This window comes from Lepisma saccharinum, chromosome 1 (assembly GCF_977018435.1).
Source record: "Lepisma saccharinum chromosome 1, izLepSacc3.1, whole genome shotgun sequence".
Lineage (NCBI taxonomy): Eukaryota > Metazoa > Arthropoda > Insecta > Zygentoma > Lepismatidae > Lepisma > Lepisma saccharinum.
In genome coordinates this window covers 70,139,092-70,157,418 of record NC_139229.1, presented here as the reverse complement: position 1 = coordinate 70,157,418, position 18,327 = coordinate 70,139,092, and the positions used below count along the sequence as shown (strand labels likewise).

Here is an 18,327-nt window from a genome sequence, read left to right as displayed (position 1 = left end):
CACAGGAATAAATTCACCGTAGTTTTAAAATTATTGCCCAATTTCAACAAGCATCAAAGCTGATTAATGTATAACAATGATTGTTGGACTCATTACCATTGTCTGTGTCTGGATTGAATCCTACCTCTTTGTTATACAATTACCCTAAATAGGAAAAAAAGCTATGTAAAAGAAGGAAAAATATCAACCACCAACGTAAAATAATTTATATGTATCCTTACGGGAATTGCATTTATGAATACTATCACCTCTCTTTTTAACATTTTATTCATTTTAACATGAAAAGGGAGGCTATCAAAAATTTGCATACTTTAAGAAAAGCATCAAAGGTGGTAACCAAAGTAAGACAGATACATTTCTTATTGTTTATTTTTCCATGAATATACAATCCAAGCAACACTTTTTTTATGAAGTAGGATTAGTGGCAGGTTTACGTGGTCTTGGCTTTCCTTCCCTGAAGCCATTCCTGGAAGGAAAAAAAATATTTTTCAAGCCATTTTAAAGTAGAACAAGGAAAAACTATAACTGCGCACTAACACTAAATAATGTGTTATTTATGTGTACCTTAGCTTATTAATTATTATGAATAAAGCAGTTAAGCAGTAACATCGACAATTAACCTATTCATAGTTACATTAATTAGGTTATGAATGATGCACTCCATTTCTTAACATAACTGATAAACTGTCGCCACTAAAGATTGCATCAATACTTATGAGTAACAGCAAAAAATTCATGTCTATTCTTATTACAAGAAAACCTCGTTAATACGATATTGGTTAATACGAAGTACCCTTTAATCCGAAGTTCTTCCCATCCCCCAGCCGATAAGATAGGATTTATAATGTATTTCAGTATGGATAAATCGAAATACGGATAATTTTTAATACGAAGTTGTTTACAAGACCCTTCCACGCTTAATTCGAAGTAGACACCTGCCTATGCGTAAGCTTGGACGTTATTTTTAACTTGACTTTGACATGTTTCCTTGTCCTAAGAGCTGCTGACAACTCGAGGGAAGCAGCACGAAATGCCCGCTGGACATTGACATTCTTTGTCAATGTGCATGGGAGGTCAAGCTCTTTCCCCGCTGAATGCGCCACCTTGGAAATATTCACCAGTGCTAGATGAGAAATGCGAGATAAGATCGCACGAATGTTCCAAAATACAAGATGCGTGGCGCCTGGAAGTCTCACCCATCTGTCTGGCTCTGAGCTCGAGATACAGCAATTTCCCGTGAGCAAGCAACTTTTGGCCTGGTAGCCGACAACTTCCGGTAACCACTTTCATTAAAAGCGTGTTCTTTGTGCCCTGTAGAACTTCATAAAAAAAAGGGAATTGTTACAGATAATCAAAGCCGCATAGGCCAACTAAAGATCGTCAACCCACTTAATGCGTTGTCCTCTAGGTTTCCCGCAAAAGTTGACGTCGATCTTACGTATGTTGCAACTCCAGTTTCCCGCTTCATACGTTTCCCAACTGTGCCGGTCATAAAATTTGCCAAAACAGTGGTTTATTGTCTGAGTGACTTCTCCCCTTTATCTATCAGCAAACAGGGGGGGGGGGGGTTTCGGCCACAATTTTCTTGCTTGTGTGCGCACACGGGCTCCTTTTCTTTGGCCTCTAAAAAAAGCAAACAGTTCTGAATACCTTCTTTAAAACGAACAAAAACCGCATGATAAGTAAAAGAAAAGTGACCCCCTTCCTTCTCCTATAACAGCTCATTATCCGCCACTGGTGTGCATGGTAATGTGATAATTGCAGAATTCATGTCTCTCTTTCTTGTCTGGCTGGATAGGAAATATTGCCCGTATTATTGTCTGTTGCATGGTAAAAGGTAATGCAAGGATCATTTTTTTTCACACTGCTGATAAAAGTTCGGTCTTCAACAAAACTGCATTATCTTTAAAATGCCGATGATTTCCCTTCTGCCACCTGCTGCTCTAATGTCCAGCCGGTCTCACTGTGTTTACGCTGCAGCTGGCGCCAGTGTTTAGTCTAGCATCTGGAAAGCTCTCGCTTGCCGATAACTGCAATGACTCATCCAGTGCGAAGAAATAAGCTTCCTTGTTTTGAATCTCGCAAATGTCGATTAATCTGAAAATACGCAAGTTTCGTAAAGCTTGTTTTTAGTTCATTTTATGCTGATGAGCTAAGCCGGACTAAATAAATATACAGTTTAAAGTGGGATCCAAACCAGAGTGATTATCGAGTGCCGCACTGTTTAATGTGTCCTAGGATACACATTGGGTGCAAACAGATCGCAAGTTGTGTGTTTACTTTTTCAGAGTGGATTACAATGCAAGTTGAGGAAGAGTTTGAACTGATCCCTGCAAAGGGGGAGGGGGGGGGCGAATATGAAGTTAACTGAAGCAAAGAATACATGACTCTTTTTTACGAATGTTGTTTTAGACAGCCGAACCAGAACGAAATTTACAGCCCCGATTTTTTGTTCAGGGAAAGGTTGTGATTCTATCCCAAGAGAATCTACTCTTACCAGTTAATGCTGTAACGGAACGCACATAAAATCCAATATTCATTCTGTCCGATTATCTCCGATCTCTTGCTCGCGCCAGTGTGACTACTGTCAAGATTCTTCCGAGTTTCACTTCTTGCAATAAACGAGACTGTTTTCCTTTCCGTAGGTCTCCATGCAAACGGGTTTTATGAACTAAAATTGTAAGATTTTCGTAGAAGAGCAACGACTTTGCACAATTAAAAGAAAATACCATTTTTTATAAGACTTTTTGCCACGACATGCATCCCGTGCATAACCGGTTGTATAACTAGGTAGGATAAACATTGTGTTAACAGTCTCCTTGGAATCTTTGTGTCCGCGTTAAGCTCCGTGTTCTCATTTTGTGCAACATTTTTTACACTTTCTTTAAAACTTACAATATTATTATATAGTACATATAAAGCTCATTTTCTGAGCTACCACCAAGTATAAAACATCATTTGTTGGGGGTAATTTATACTCTACTTTATTTACACCTGAAAACAGGCGCCACCTTGAAAAGTTTGGATAACTCGAAGTCGTTTAATATGAAGTTGACATTTTTTGGTCCCTTGAACTTCGTATTAACGAGGTTTTCCTGTATTGATCATTGAAAACACATCTTACAGAAAAGTAGTCACAGTTACTGGCAAATAAAAAAAAAATTACTGACCAAGCAATAAATTACCAGTTATAATAGAAAAATGGGATTTCATTAGAAAATATATTATCTGGCCTCCTTATCTCTATAGCCAGCCTTGGCATGAAGATGTTAGTTATACAAATGAAAAGTGCAATAAATGTTTTCACTATGTTGGATACTTGTGATTTCCATATCTTGAAAGAAAATTTTTGTTTTAAATATATCTAAACAAACTACTAACTCTTTCCACAGTGCCGTTCAAATCCGGGAACTTTTCTAACGTTGGAAGCAGCCCCGCCACCCACCCAGCGTCGAATGACATGGGTACCTGGGGGAAACCCTGGGATGCAAAGGCAGTCAGGGCATGATGCTAATCACATCACCCCCACTCACGACCCTATATGCCTTCATGGCGTGGCGCTAAGCACAGGGGACCACTTTACCTTTTTAGCTTTACCTACTTTCAAAGGTTCTATTAATGTTGGCAGCATCTGCCACCTAAGGAACTTCCAAAATAATTCCCATATCATCAAAATTTTGTTAAAAGATCAGAATCTACTAATTAAAAAAAATCAAATGTAATTTTCAAGGTGCTATATCCTCAGTCACTGACCACAACCCCTCTAATATGGCATTTTCATATGGTAGTCAGGGCATCACACAGGTGTCATAGTGGTTTGGATACCACTTTATAATGTAGGTCCAGTCCCAATTAGCCTATCTGTGCATAAAAGTGGACTTAAAATGAAACTCAGATGGTGGTCATATGTTGAAAATCAACTTAGTCACATCCCCTATATCACAGTTCCAGAGTAGTACTAACACCATCTCGGACCTGGATGTAACAGTACTTTTAAACCAGTACCACATGAGTTTCTGGAAACACTCACCTAAATCTCTTATGCACTGATCTCAGATGACGCATTCTGCCTGTCCCTGTGGTCTTCCTCCTTTGAGCTTTAACACTCCAGTTGACTAGGGGCAAAAAAAGAAAAACTCATTGGAAATAAAACATTAAGCAATTACCTATTCGACAGTAAAAATTACAATACAATTTACTATCATACCCAGCAGCTGTGCACACAAGACATAAAATAATGCACTTTAGAAATTAGAACACTGAAATGCAGGCTCTACTAGGATCATTTAGTTAAATTATAATCATCCTAAATTTTTCAGATACCTTTGAATAACAAGTGATGACTTCAACTTCACAAGTTAATCAAAGTTTACCAATATTGCTGAAAGTATGACAATAAAAAACATTCCTAGGTATAGTGAAACCACAAACAATAGAACCTTTGTCCAGAAGCCATCATGCATCTTCTCCATCCGTTCAGCTCTGGCCATGGGGAAGCTTGCTCCACTCTACATGCAACAACGGCGGACAGGACACACGGTTCTGCATGGGTTCTTTTGCCTGTGCTCCCACTAAAGCAGAAATCCAGTTTAGGCATGTAAGTCAAACTTTCACCACATCATGTTACTTCATCAGGAGTTAAGACAAGAATAAGGTAAAAAGGGTAAAAAAAAACAACCTTTTTTACCTTATTCTTGTCCTAACTCCTGAAGAAGTAACATGATGTGAATAAGCGAAGTATAAAACATATGAGGGTTAAAATCAAAAGACAATGCAGAGTGTCTTGTTACTTCTTCCTACTCATTTCTGGCTGGCAACTGACGGTCTTGTTCAGAATGTAAAGAAAGCACTTCCTGTTGGCCATTCGTTTATTGAGAAATAGCTACCATTTATTTTCGTACATTTTAAACATTGATCATTCCTGTCCTAATGCCTGAAGAATGCACATGATGTGTCCCAAGTTTAAGTAACTGAAAAGTAAGTACATGACTAAACTGGACATTTGCTACTTAGTGAAATGATGGAATGTGGTGTAAGTTATGCCTTATCTAAAAGTAAAATACTTTTTCCATGAAATATCCCAGTTGGGAAGAAAAAGTGAAAGATTTCAAAACCTGGAAAGCCAAAAAATTAATAAATTTCTGATTCAACCAGATTTGTCGATGTTTCTACAAAGTTTTTCTGAATTTCTAAGTTAATGGAAACCTTGTGTCCTCTTTGGGGCAAATTCTATAGAATGTACAATTTAAAAAGGTAGTCAATACAAAAGTACAAGCTAGATTAATAAAGAACTTCTGAAAAACTTTGGATGAGATTTCTTTTTGTTTCTATTATTACAAGTAAAAGTGAAACATACCACAAATATACGATGGTTGAAGAATACGAGGGTCACTATTTATATTTTGAGCCTTGGCAACACTGATTGAAGTTAGGTGCGATATGACGTTTCCACGGTATCGTCTGGCATTATTGACCATAAAGTACTTCTAATGTTTTGTCAATAGCTTCATTTGTGTTGTTTATGTTGCCTTGGAGATTGCGCGACAACAATAAAATGGAATTAACTCGTGAACATTTTCGTGCGATGATTTTTTTACGATTTTCGACGTGGATTATCAAGACAAGAGTGCATCGATCTACTTACTTCCACATTTGGCGATGAAGCCCCATCCTTTGCTACTGTGAAACGCTGGTATAACGAATTTAATTGTGGCCGCCATTCGCTCTTCGACGACATTCGCGAAGGTCGTCCAAAATCAGTTGTTGTTCAAGAAAACATTGATGCTGTGCAAAAACCTAATACTGCAAGATCGTCATGTGACATACTGTGAGATTGAGGCAATCATAGGCATTAGTTCCACCAGCATATATAAAATATTACATGATCATTTAGCTGTGAGAAAGGTATGTTCTTGTTGGATCCCACACAATTTGACAAAAACTCAAAAAGACGCTCGCGTCAATTGGTGCAAACAAATGCTCAATAAATACAATCGTGGTGCTTCAAAACACGTATATAAGATTGTAACAGGTGACGAATCATGGATATATGCATATGAGCCGGAACGTAAACAGCAGTCGACTGTATGGGTGTTTCAAGATGAACCTAATCCAACAAAAGTTGTTCGCGCTCAAAGCACATCGAAACAAATGGTCGCCTGTTTTTTCGGGAAAACTGGTCATGTGGCAACGTAGAACGGTCAACTCTGAATGGTACACAACAATTTGTTTGCCAGAGGTCTTCCGTCAAATACGGAAAACAAACAAACGCCGTCGGATCATTCTTCATCAAGACAATGCCAGCTGTCACACATCTCGTCTAACAACAGACTTTATGAACAGTCAAAAAATCGAACTGATGGGTCATCCGCCGTACAGTCCTGATTTGGCACCCAATGACTTCTTCTTGTTCCCGAATGTCAAGAATAAATTGCGTGGACAACGATTTTCATCGGCGGAAGACGCCGTTGATGCGTTCAAAAAACATATTATGGAGGTGTCTCAAAACGATTGGAAAATCTGCTTTGACAAATGGTTCGAACGAATGCAAAAGTGTATTGACCATAAAGGAGAATACTTCGAAAAACAATAAAGCAGTTTTCAATGCCAAATTCCTGATTTTTCATTGTTAGGCTCAAAATATAAATAGTGACCCTCGTAATACATTCATATGTTACATTGAAAAAATTTTATTTTTAGAAGGGAGGGATCGCCATTTTTAAAATGAGTTTGTTAAAAACAGTAAGAATAAATAAAGAGTACACAATATTGTTATTCCATTATACATTCACATTTATATAAAGGAAAAAAAAAAACAGAACTGAATTATCATCTGCAGATTCAAAGAAATGGTATATTAATTGCTGCCACGTGGTTAGCAAAGGAACACAATACCCAGGATTGGATGCAAACTAAGGACCTTTGCTGGCTCTACGTCACCACATTCTTCTGGTGAAAAACTATCCCTTGTTAGGTTATGTGGTCAGTGCTATGTTCTGAGGAACCACTAATTAGAGGCTGAGTGATCCTCAGAGCTACCAGAAAATTTCTCCCCAAATATGACCCACTAGGAAAATCAAAACCAGGTGGCAGTCAATGTCGTATTGATCAGACTACTGCAGCTCATATCTTACTTACATTCAGAATTAAATAGTGAACTGGACTGGTTCCAAACAGTTGTAAAATATGAATAATTTTTCAACCTTAGTAGACAAGCATTGGAACGACAGGTCTTGCACTAATTTTGCCAAACCAAATTTTCAATTTTTACAGACCATCCTATTATGGTTTAACATACTACTATATAAATAATAATTCTTCAACTTTACATACTAACCAAATTGATTATTTAAGTTTGTTCAATATTGGTGAAAATAAAGGTAAAATGTCAAATGTGTTTTCTAGTCTCTAATCATTACAAGCACAAAACTTATATATCTTTCTGATTTTTTCCAAGTTTTCTTGAATTATTTTCCAAAATTCACTGACTTCTGCAGGTCACTGGGAACTCTGAACACACTTGCAGCACTCTACTCTCAAAAAGCTCACGTAGATTATAATTTGGAGCACACCAAAATGGTCCACCATATTTTAAGATTCAGAATAGAATTGTATATAGCAAAATAATGTCAATACGAAAATCTGTAAAAAATAATTGTGTTGTAAGGGAAGCACAGTAGGCTATATGATTTCTATTGTCACGTGCATAAAAGATAAAAAATACTCACAATGCCTTAGCTTCTTTCTAGGATATCCACACTGGGCACATCTAGACTTCTGGATGTGATATGACGACCTCCCACATCTTCTGCACAATGTGTGGGTCTTATTGTGGCGTTTACCAAAACTTGATGTACCCTTCGTCTGAAATGCACAAGACAGACCATTAAAATGTAATATAATAAGTCACTATTGTTTCATTAGTAGTATTGTTAACTACCTACCTCAATCACAAATGTACAAAAGGGCACCTGTTTTGAATATTTAATGATATTTAATGAATATGTCACAAGTTTTATAGTAGTATTCGGAAGTGCTTTAAAATACTGGAAATGATTGTGGGAGCAAGTTCGAAGCTTGGAGAAACTAATTAGCAGAGTTAAAAGTTTCACTAAGTATTAGTTACCAGAGAAATTAGGATATGAAATGTAGTTGCACGAGCTAGGTTTTCTCTTGATAAGAATTATCATGAAAGGCTCAAAGGCAGTTTCATGAGGCTCAAAGGGAGTTTCATGCTAGAGACCAGATATTAGGTGATCATGTGCTAAAAGCATTTAGAGACATTTTTTTGATGCAAAGAGCCCTAAACCTGACCCACCTAACTCAACAATGAAAACATGAATACACAACAGTAAATGAATGGCTGCTCGCAAACAAAGAACATGCAGTAAATAATCACTAAGACTCTTAAGTACATGTGAACAGACACAATTAGAAATTGAATCATGTAAAAAATGCACATTTATGTTTAGGCGGAAGTTGGTAATGGTTCAGATGGTTTTATGATTATTTTTTTTCAAACTCTCCGAGCAGAAAGACTAATTATCGCAGGATTTTGGTAATCATTGTCACACGAAATTTGAACCTTCCTTCAAGTGATGAGCACTGATTACATTCGAAAAAGTTATTTATGTTGGGGAAAAAAAACTTTAAAATTTCCTTACGCAAGCATGCACACGTCCCATGGACAAGGTATTCTCCGTTGACAAACGACAGCAAGAATCGTAGACTAGTGGGAATGAATGGAGAAGTAAATTGGAACCTTAGTAGAAAGCATTAAGTACTTTATTTTAATGCTAAGAGAACCAAACCTGACCTGCCTAACCTAACCATAAAAGCCTATATTGAACATAATCTTAAGTAATTGCTAAAACTCTGCAGTATGTGCGTAAATCGAAATCAAACCATATAAATATTGCATTCGTAGAATGATCAAATCGCAATAAGACAAATGGAACTTGGGCCAGGAAGTTTAGCACTTGAGATATGGTGCATGGGTGAATTGAACTGATGCCAAAACAAGTGAAATGAGTCACCTTGTAGGCATGCTAGAGCTCACCCCTTAGCAGCAAGCACCCTCATCATGATCTATTACCGTAACCACAGGTACAGTGTGCTGAGACTTATAACTTGTCCGGTACATTCCACCCAATATGGTACTCCTCTAGTAACATTCTGCACCCAAGCACATCTTGTGGTAACAATTCAAAGGAGTGCCCCCACTATGCCAGTTGGCAAGGCTGCACGCAAAAGCCAAGCAAGTGGGTATGTGTCGTCAGGACGATTCCAACCCGACTAGTAGCGGTTTTCTTCAAAGTAAATCGTGCCAATGCTCAACGTGGGTAACGCACCGACTGGCGCAAAGCAGAAGGAAACCTTTGTTTTTGAGCGCAAGTGTTCCACAAGTTGCAACACAGGTTACCCTGCATTGTCTAAAAATAGAATTTCAAGCAGCTGCAAGAATCGGCGCTCATTTTTCACTGCGTTCTAGCTTTTCGTCTGTGAAAGTTGTGCGTAGGTGTGTCATTTTGTGCCCAAGTGAGAGGATATTTTTTGAGTGGTGACAATTTTTTTAAATTATTTATGGGGGATTTTTCCCTTTCCCCTCAATATATATGCCGAATTTGCATAAATTATATATTGTCTGAATCTGTGATACATTCTGCGTACAACAGTATTGTCTGAATCTGTGATACATTCTGCGTACAACAGTATATCTTCCATATCTCTAGGGCATTTAGTTTCTGAGCTATAGTCATTTCAATGTAACTCTGCATTTTGCTCAATTTCGAAGCTTGAGACAGTGGCATACAAGCCTTTCGTTTCAGAGGTACAACTCTCGTTACATTGGTCATATGACAATGATGCAAATATTTTTGTTTCTTACATGCCAGTGATAATTTCTATGGGGGGTAGAAACCCATATATTTTTTTAAAAAGTATTTTTCAGGGGATTCCCCCTTTCCCCTTCCATATGTACGCCGAATGTGCATAAATTATGTGTCTTCTGAATCTGTGATTCATTCTGCGTACAATGGTATATCATTCATATCTCCAGGGCAAATAATCTCCGAGCTAAAGTCATTTCAAGGTACTGCTGCATTTTGAAGCCTTAATCAGTGGCGTGCCACCTTTTGGAGGTACAACTCACGTTACATTGGTCATATGATAGTAATGCAAATTTTTGTGTTCCTTACATGTCAGCGATCATTTCCATGTGCATGTCGACGCTGTCATGTACTTTTTCTTGGGGGGAGGGGGACCCCATTTTTTCCACCATCATTTTGGAATTTTGAGAGTTAACCCCCTCACCCCATCACATATACGCCGAATTTGCATAAATTTCCTATAGTCTGAATCTCTGGTTCATTCCGCGTACAACGGTATATCACTCATTTTTCTAGGGCAATTAGCCTCCAATCTACACTCATTTAATTGAAACTCTGCATTTTGTTCAAAATCGTCTCGGGACCAAGGGGCTTACAGGTGAAAATGGCCTTGGGACTCAAAAGGTGAAAACACAACACATTGTTTTTTACAAATGTTTAAAATATTTAAAACACAGTGTTGTAAACATTTTCTTAGACTTGTTTAAAACCCATTTTGACACTTGATATTTGATACTCTGGTTACTTGCGTGTCTTGTAACTTTGTGTTTTCATTCAATCCATGTCATTTTGTGTATTGTCAGTGGCTGAAAAATATACTGAGTTAACAAAGAAACATATCATATTGATTACCCTTGGGCACGTTTAAAACACCTGGCTTTGTTTTTTCTTTCTCTCTTTATTTATTTTTACAAGTGTTGTAGTGTTTAAAACTTTTATACAATCAAATAGTATAAAGATGAAACAGATTTGTTTCGCACTTGACACACTGCACATAGTTGTCAATGTCAATATTTTGTTGCATTCATGATGAATGAATGTATTTCAGAAAACAGAGTAGCTAGTACGTGGATAGTGAGAATTAGTTTATCCTTCTCGAACAGCTAACATGTGAGATTTAACAGTAGCGTAAATATGTATTTTAAGAAGTTCATCAAGTGTTTACTTTATAACAAGAAATGCAAAAATTCCTTGAATGATTAAGAGATTCCTAATCATCATTCTTAGAAAATAAGTCCTTTTAGCATTGTTTTAAATGCTTCATTTGTTTAAAACATGTTTTTTGTTTTTGATTGACATGTTTAAAACAAAAACTTGTTTTTTTTGTTCCTTTTTTAAAAAAACAAATTTTTGCCAACCATGCTTGTTATGCATTTTCACGTGTGCTGGCAACAAGCTGTTAAACCAGAGTGATGCACGTCTCCACACTGCAGTGCTGTGAGGATGTCTATAGAGTGCAGCAAAGCAGAATGACTTTTGACGTGGCCTTGTCAGCCGGCATAGTGGGGATCCACCTTAATGCTTTTTTCAAAGTTTCATAGGAGAAAGATGATGAATTGCAAATTGTAGAAATGATTGTTACAGTAAATTTGAACTTTGGTGAAAGTAATTACCACTGTTTAGAATTATGAAAAGTGCAATTTATAGGCCAAAAAAAGACGTACAAGTACCTTAAGCATGCATCTGCACTTCCCATCAACATGGCATATTTCGTTCATTGAAGAAAGAAAAAGTATTGCAGAATAGTGTAAATGATTGTTAAAGTAAATTTGAAGCTTTCTGAAAGTAATTAGCACTTCCGAAAAGTCCTATTTATCATCAAAAAGAAGTTGTAGGAGGTATCTTATGCAAATAGCCCCACTTTCCATCCACAAAGCATTCCACAGATTACTGTCACCATGAGGCTCAAAGGGGTGTTGTGCTTGATACCATCACCAAAATAATGAGATGTTGAAAGCATTTTTGAAAATTATTGTAACACTAAGAGCCCTCAAACCTGACCCAACTAACCTAACCACAAAAGCATTTACAGATGTTATTTGAATACCAAAAACCTGAAACTAAACTTGTCTAACCTAATTATGAAATATTTAACACCATACACGATCTAGATTGCAGCAGCAGTCTGTACCCAAGTTGAGAGTGAATGAATGGCTGGTTGCAAAAGAAGAATCTAATAGTGTGTATAACTGAAAAAACGCTCTCAAGCAAACACTCAATAATGGCTAAAACTTCGGAGTATGGGTTAACATAAATAGAAATGGAACCATGAAAAAAATACCTATGTACCATGATGAAATCAGAATTACACAATTGGAACTTGGGCTCATCTTGTTTTCACACTGCCTCAATGTCATATTTGGGAGCAATTTTACAATACCGGACACTTCCCCAATTTCTTTCATATTTCGCATACTCATTAATTTGGGCTTCCTTATCTCGAATCTGCAGTTAAAATTTGGCGCTCACGTGTAGAACTTGCAAAATAAGCGGGTCCGTGATCGCAACAGACACCTTCAAATTCTCAAGAAAAACCAATGTTTAACGCAAGACTTTATGTTTCAAATAGCTAAATAACAAATATATATACCTAAATAAGGAAATATATATTCCTGATATTACTATGATTCCAAATTTTAACTATGTTAGCTTAACCTAACCTAACCTTCCATGGTTCGTGGGGCTTTCCGTGAATGGTTTGTGGAGCTACCCGTGCATAGTTTGTGGGGCTACCAGTGCATGGTTCAAGGCGTGTAAGGCTAATTTTGACCACGGACCGTCAAAATCTTGCGATAAACATGGGTGTCTGTTGCGATCACAGAGCCCCTTATTTTGCAAGTTCTACATGTGAGCGCCAAATTTTAACTGCAGATTCGTGATTAGGAGGCCTAAATTAATGAGTATGCGAAATATGAAAGAAATTGGGGAAGTTTCCAGAATTGTAAAATCATATCCATATTTGTTTCAATATATATATTTTTGTTTATAGGTAGACCATACAACTGGATGCTTAATTTCCACGAAGTTTTTCTCTCTATTACGAGGGTCACTATTTATATTTTGGGCCTTGGCAACACTGATTGAAGTTAGGCGCGATTTGACGTTTCCACGGTATCGTCTGGCATTATTGACCATAACCTACTTCAAATGTTTTGTCAATAGCTTCATTTGTGTTGTTTATGTTGCCTTGGAGATTGCGCGACAACAATAAAATGGAATTAACTCGTGAACATTTTCGTGCGATGTTTTTTTACGATTTTCGACGTGGATTATCAAGACAAGAGTGCATCAATCTACTTACTTCCACATTTGGCGATGAAGCCCCATCCTTTGCTACTGTGAAACGCTGGTATAACGAATGTAATCGTGGCCGCCATTCGCGAAGGTCGTCCAAAATCAGTTGTTGTTCAAGAAAACATTGATGCTGTGCAAAACCTAATACTGCAAGATTGTCATGTGACATACTGTGAGATTGAGGCAATCATAGGCATTAGTTCCACCAGCATATATAAAATATTACATGATCATTTAGCTGTGAGAAAGGTATGTTCTCGTTGGATCCCACACAATTTGACAAAAACTCAAAAAGATGCTCGCGTCAATTGGTGCAAACAAATGCTCAATAAATACAATCGTGGTGCTTCAAAACACGTATATAAGATTGTAACAGGTGACGAATCATGGATATATGCATATGAGCCGGAACGTAAACAGCAGTCGACTGTATGGGGGTTTCAAGATGAACCCAATCCAACAAAAGTTGTTCGCGCTCGAAGCACATCGAAACAAATGGTCGCCTGTTTTTTCGGGAAAACTGGTCATGTGGCAACTGCAGAAAACTGACAAACATACTTGGCAATAACTCTTCCGTTCCGAACAAAATTCTGCTCTAGATTCTGTTTCTTTATTTATTTCGGGAACCAGCTTGAGCGAATTGCTCATCTTTGTTTGAAGCGGAGACGGGTCAAATTGTAGGCAAAGAGGGAATTCTATGAAATTTTAAAATAATCAGAAAATTTGAGGTTGTTGGATTTCCATTTTCTTTTATTTACAATTTTTGAACACCGACAAATTCTAATTAATAGCTACTAACTGTGAAATCCATGACTGTTATTTTACTCGAGAAACTGATAACCTTGATTTAATGCTGTTCGTTGGAGAAAAGCTGTGCCTTTAGAGGAACGTAGGACGGTCAACTCTGAATGGTACACAACAATTTGTTTGCCAGAGGTCTTCCGTCAAATACGGAAAACAAACAAACGCCGTCGGATCATTCTTCATCAAGACAATGCCAGCTGTCACACATCTCGTCTAACAATCGACTTTATGAACAGTCAAAAAATCGAATTGATGGGTCATCCGCCGTACAGTCCTGATTTGGCACCCAATGACTTCTTCTTGTTCCCGAATGTCAAGAATAAATTACATGGACAACGATTTTCGTCGGCGGAAGATGCCGTTGATGCGTTCAAAAACCATATTATGGAGGTGTCTCAAGAAGATTGGAAAAACTGCTTTCACAAATGGTTCGAACGAATGCAAAAGTGTATTGACCATAAAGGAGAATACTTCGAAAAACAATAAAGCAGTTTTCAATGCCACCTGTTTTTTCATTGTTAGGCTCAAAATATAAATAGTGACCCTCGTAATCACCATGGTATGTAAGACTTTTCAGTGCATTTCATCTTCATTATATTTTCCACATTCCAAATCTCAAAAGACTAACCAACATCATATTATTTAGTTTGTCAAGATGTACGAGATTGTAGGCCCTAGTTTAGATGCTCCCGAAACAGCAGGAAGAAAAACCTTTTGGATCCAAAATACCCAGGTTCCATCTCTCATGTCACCATTCTGTATTAACACAAACTTTGAAAATTTCCAAATCTGAATAAGCAAATACAAGCAATTTTCAGCAACTACTTTACATTCTTGCATCAAGATGCTGACATTTCTATATTCTGAAGCATAAAGAATAGTAGAATTTGAGTTGATGCCTGCTTTGCCGCTCAAAAGAATATTGGACACTAGGATGAAACTAGTAGAACGCAGAAATGTAAAGCAAACTTGCATTCTTAGCATCTCTATAATGGTAAATATATGGTAACAGGTTCATAGATCAGACACACATTTCTTCATTTTTACTAAGAAAAGTACTTACGAAAACTAGCTTCTGCAGAGTACAAAATGCTGCGGAAACTGAAAACTTCACCGTAGAATGCAGCAGAACAATAAATAATCTCTTTTGATGTAATGATCTTGCCTTTTGTGTAAAGCGACAACATTATGCCGTTGTTTCCATTATGTACCTGCAGATGATTTTAGCGTCGGAAGTCACGCGATCTCGCTAGTGGAATCAGGGTTTCCAAACGCACCCTTTTTTTTTTTACGAGAAAATGGCGTGTCTTGGATGTGACGTGAGGTTATTATCGGGCATAGAAGATCCCTTGGATTTTACAATCCAACACGGCATAGTGAAGGAAGAAGTTGATTGTGGAAAATGTGGCAGTGCATGTAAGGTGCACATTGGACACGATGGCAATTCGTTGTATATTTGTTGGAAGAGAATCGATGGACAAGGTAAATTACGTCGTAAGAAAGTTCTGTGTGGATGCAAACGTTCCGCAACAAATGGCACATTTATAGGTTCCAGTAACCTATCGGTGGATAAGATAATCATTTTTTGCAATCTCTGGCTTGATCTGCCGTAGAAGCTGTAATAGAAGAGGAATTAGACGTGAGTACAAGAACTGATGTTGACTGGTCAAACATTTGCAGACACGTTTGTGAGGAATGGGTAACTGAAAATTCTCGTCCCACAGGTGGTCAAGGAATTGTTGTGGAAATAGATGAAGTGAAGTATGACAAAACGAAGAAGTGTGTAAATAGAAGAGGACGTCCAGTTGAGAGACAGTGGGTGTTCAGTGGAATAAAAAACTGTAAAGTGCTCCCCTGTACATAGCACCATGCCATGAAGGCATATAGGGGGTGTGGGGGTAACGCCCCACACTTTCTTGATCCGGTCATGAGTGGGGGAGATGTGATCAGCATCACGCCTGTGACCTCCTTTACCCACCAGGGTTTCCCCAGGTACCCATGTTATTCAGTTTCCGGATTTGAACCGGCCGGGGATTGAACCCGTGACCTTTAGCATCGTAGTCAATGTGTTACAGACTGAGCCACCACGGTGGTATTCAGTGGAATAGAAAGAGGAAACCCTAAAGCTTTTTTCATGGTCCCAGTAGACACATGCAGTACATGTAACTTCCTAACATGTAACGATGTGTCATGGAATAAAGATGTGAAAGATGCTGTGATGCCAAGTTAACCTCTCAATTTTTACTAACCTAATCAACTTGCCTAACTTTGCAGGTTTCGTGACTTGAAAGTATAAAAACCCAATCATTCGTCGAACAGAGCAATTTTCATGCATAATAGAGTTGGAAACACTGACAATCGAAAACAAAATAAGGGTTATCATTCGCAAAGCAAGAGATATCGCACCGTAATGTCCTTTCGGTAGCACTTAGAAAAATGGCTTATTTTAGTAGAGAAAGTGTTTGTTTTCGTGTAAAAAGCATAATGGCACCTTGCACTATATTCCGCACACACAATTGGTAAGTACGAACCATGAGAAACACAAAATATCCGATTTTAATGTTTCTCCGATCTATGAAACTGGTACGGCTAGATTCTAGTTTACGTTCTTCTTGCCCCTTTACATCTTTCTTGTGCACTCCTTCTTGCCAGTTTACAAAACCGTGCTAGCAGACAACCGGCGCTCCGGCATCCGTAGGGTAAGTAACTTTTTCTTTTTACACTTTCTGTCACTAACCATTCACGGGAACGAGGTATGCCTACGAGGTTAGGTTAGGCCTGTTAGTTAGGTTCCATTAGCACTCATTCCACCCCTAAATATGTGCTTCATCATCGAAAAATGTCCTCAATACGTTCAATCACGCATATCCGGACAACATCAGTTTTTCTCGATTTTCTCCTCCAGGAAATTTTTCCTCGCCTTGAGATTTACTTTGCAGATCATTTTTCTGAGCTATTCTGAATAAATCAGGTATGCTCACCAAGAAAACAAAAATTTCCACTCAATATATCGCAATTGGACTTTGAAACAAATACATAAAACAAAGTATTTGTGACTGCAGCGTATGGAACATCAAAAATGTTGGCTCTTTTAGTGTGAAAAGTTTAGCACAGAAGAAGAAATGAATGTAAAACAATGAAAAGATATATTTAAGGATAGGGTAGGTGGCCATGAAATTACACATGCAAGTATGCAGTACTCTCTGTACACAGTCTGTTTCCTTGGTGTCTGGATTGGAACCATTAACAATGTTCCATACGGTTTCGAGCCAACAACCTTTGATTAAATACATAAATGCACAGTGTCTTATCAGTGTGTGTTCCACAACTTAGTACATTTTATTACATAAAAAATTGAAACGAACGGATGGGACAGGTTGATTTGAGTACTCTTAGAATCTACTCTTGCACGATTTGCGGATAATACCAGGACTTTACATAGGAGAAAATAAAGACAATGAATATACTTGGTAAAGAATTCATTGCCTTTTTTGTCGTTTATGTTTTTAACTAATTTTCATCCAAGTCTCGATATAACAAATTGTTGATACATTTTCCGTAGGACAGATTCGCTCTCTTTCTCCGTCATGGTAATTCTACCTTCAAACATACAAATATTCATATTTTACAAACGTCAGTTTACAGCAGGGTAAATGGAATCGAATATTCCATATAGAAATCCACTATTAAAGTAACGATGAAATAAAAATAAATTGATTCTCAAAACATTTCTTCACAAACTTACCATGTTCTAGAGTACACGTTTTGTCGATGGAAGAACGAATGTTGCCAGTTCCTCTTTGTAGAGTCGCGTTCTGAATTTCACTTCAAATTTGCTCCTTTAGCCATTTTCTATATTGAGAACGACTACTTTCGATTTTGTTTATCTCACTAAAACACAAATGTGAATTTCAATAGTGTCATGAAATAATTATTCACATTTTTTCAAAAGAAAATTAATCCTGAAGCGTTACCATCGGGGGATGATTGCGGGCATTTATTTATCTTTATTTGTCTGTGCACTGACTTAATGGATATTTCCACTGACATGAAATACGTTTTAAATCCATTTATTTTTAGGATAATGACAGAAAAATAAGATGTGCAAAATATCTAGGCGGCATTTGTTTTGGTTCTGGAGAAACAACAGTTTCAACACTGCTGAAATCCAACCAAGTCACTGAAGCAATTGAAGGGAGAAAACGTGCAAGCAGGGCTTCGGCTCGCCCCTTAAACTTAGCATGGGCCGCAGAGCGACAGCAAAAAGTAATATATTACTGTGTAAAACACAAGTATCTTGTAACTTCCAGTGCAAAAACGTGTGCTCCATTTCTTGAAGATG

General features: G+C 37.6%; 1 protein-coding gene across 1 annotated transcript; it reads right to left on the bottom strand.

Moving 5' to 3' along the window:
* Positions 1-351: 351 nt before the first annotated feature.
* RpL37a (ribosomal protein L37a) lies at positions 352-17,812 on the bottom strand. The gene is made up of 4 exons (XM_083110803.1): positions 17,731-17,812; positions 7,728-7,863; positions 4,031-4,115; positions 352-466 (listed from the first exon to the last, which is right to left on the bottom strand). The coding sequence occupies exons 1-4, from the start codon at positions 17,731-17,733 to the stop codon at positions 406-408; spliced, it is 285 nt and encodes a 94-aa protein (XP_082966929.1). The 5' UTR covers positions 17,734-17,812; the 3' UTR covers positions 352-405.
* Positions 17,813-18,327: the final 515 nt, after the last annotated feature.

Bases quoted from the DNA above. Each gene is read 5' to 3' on its own strand.
- RpL37a (XM_083110803.1), bottom strand. The intron at 4,116-7,727 runs GTGAGTATTTTT...TTTTGCCCCTAG, and splicing joins TAGAAAGAAGCTAAGGCATT to TCAACTGGAGTGTTAAAGCT. The intron at 467-4,030 runs GTGAGTGTTTCC...TTTTCCTTCCAG, and splicing joins TCAGTGCATAAGAGATTTAG to GAATGGCTTCAGGGAAGGAA.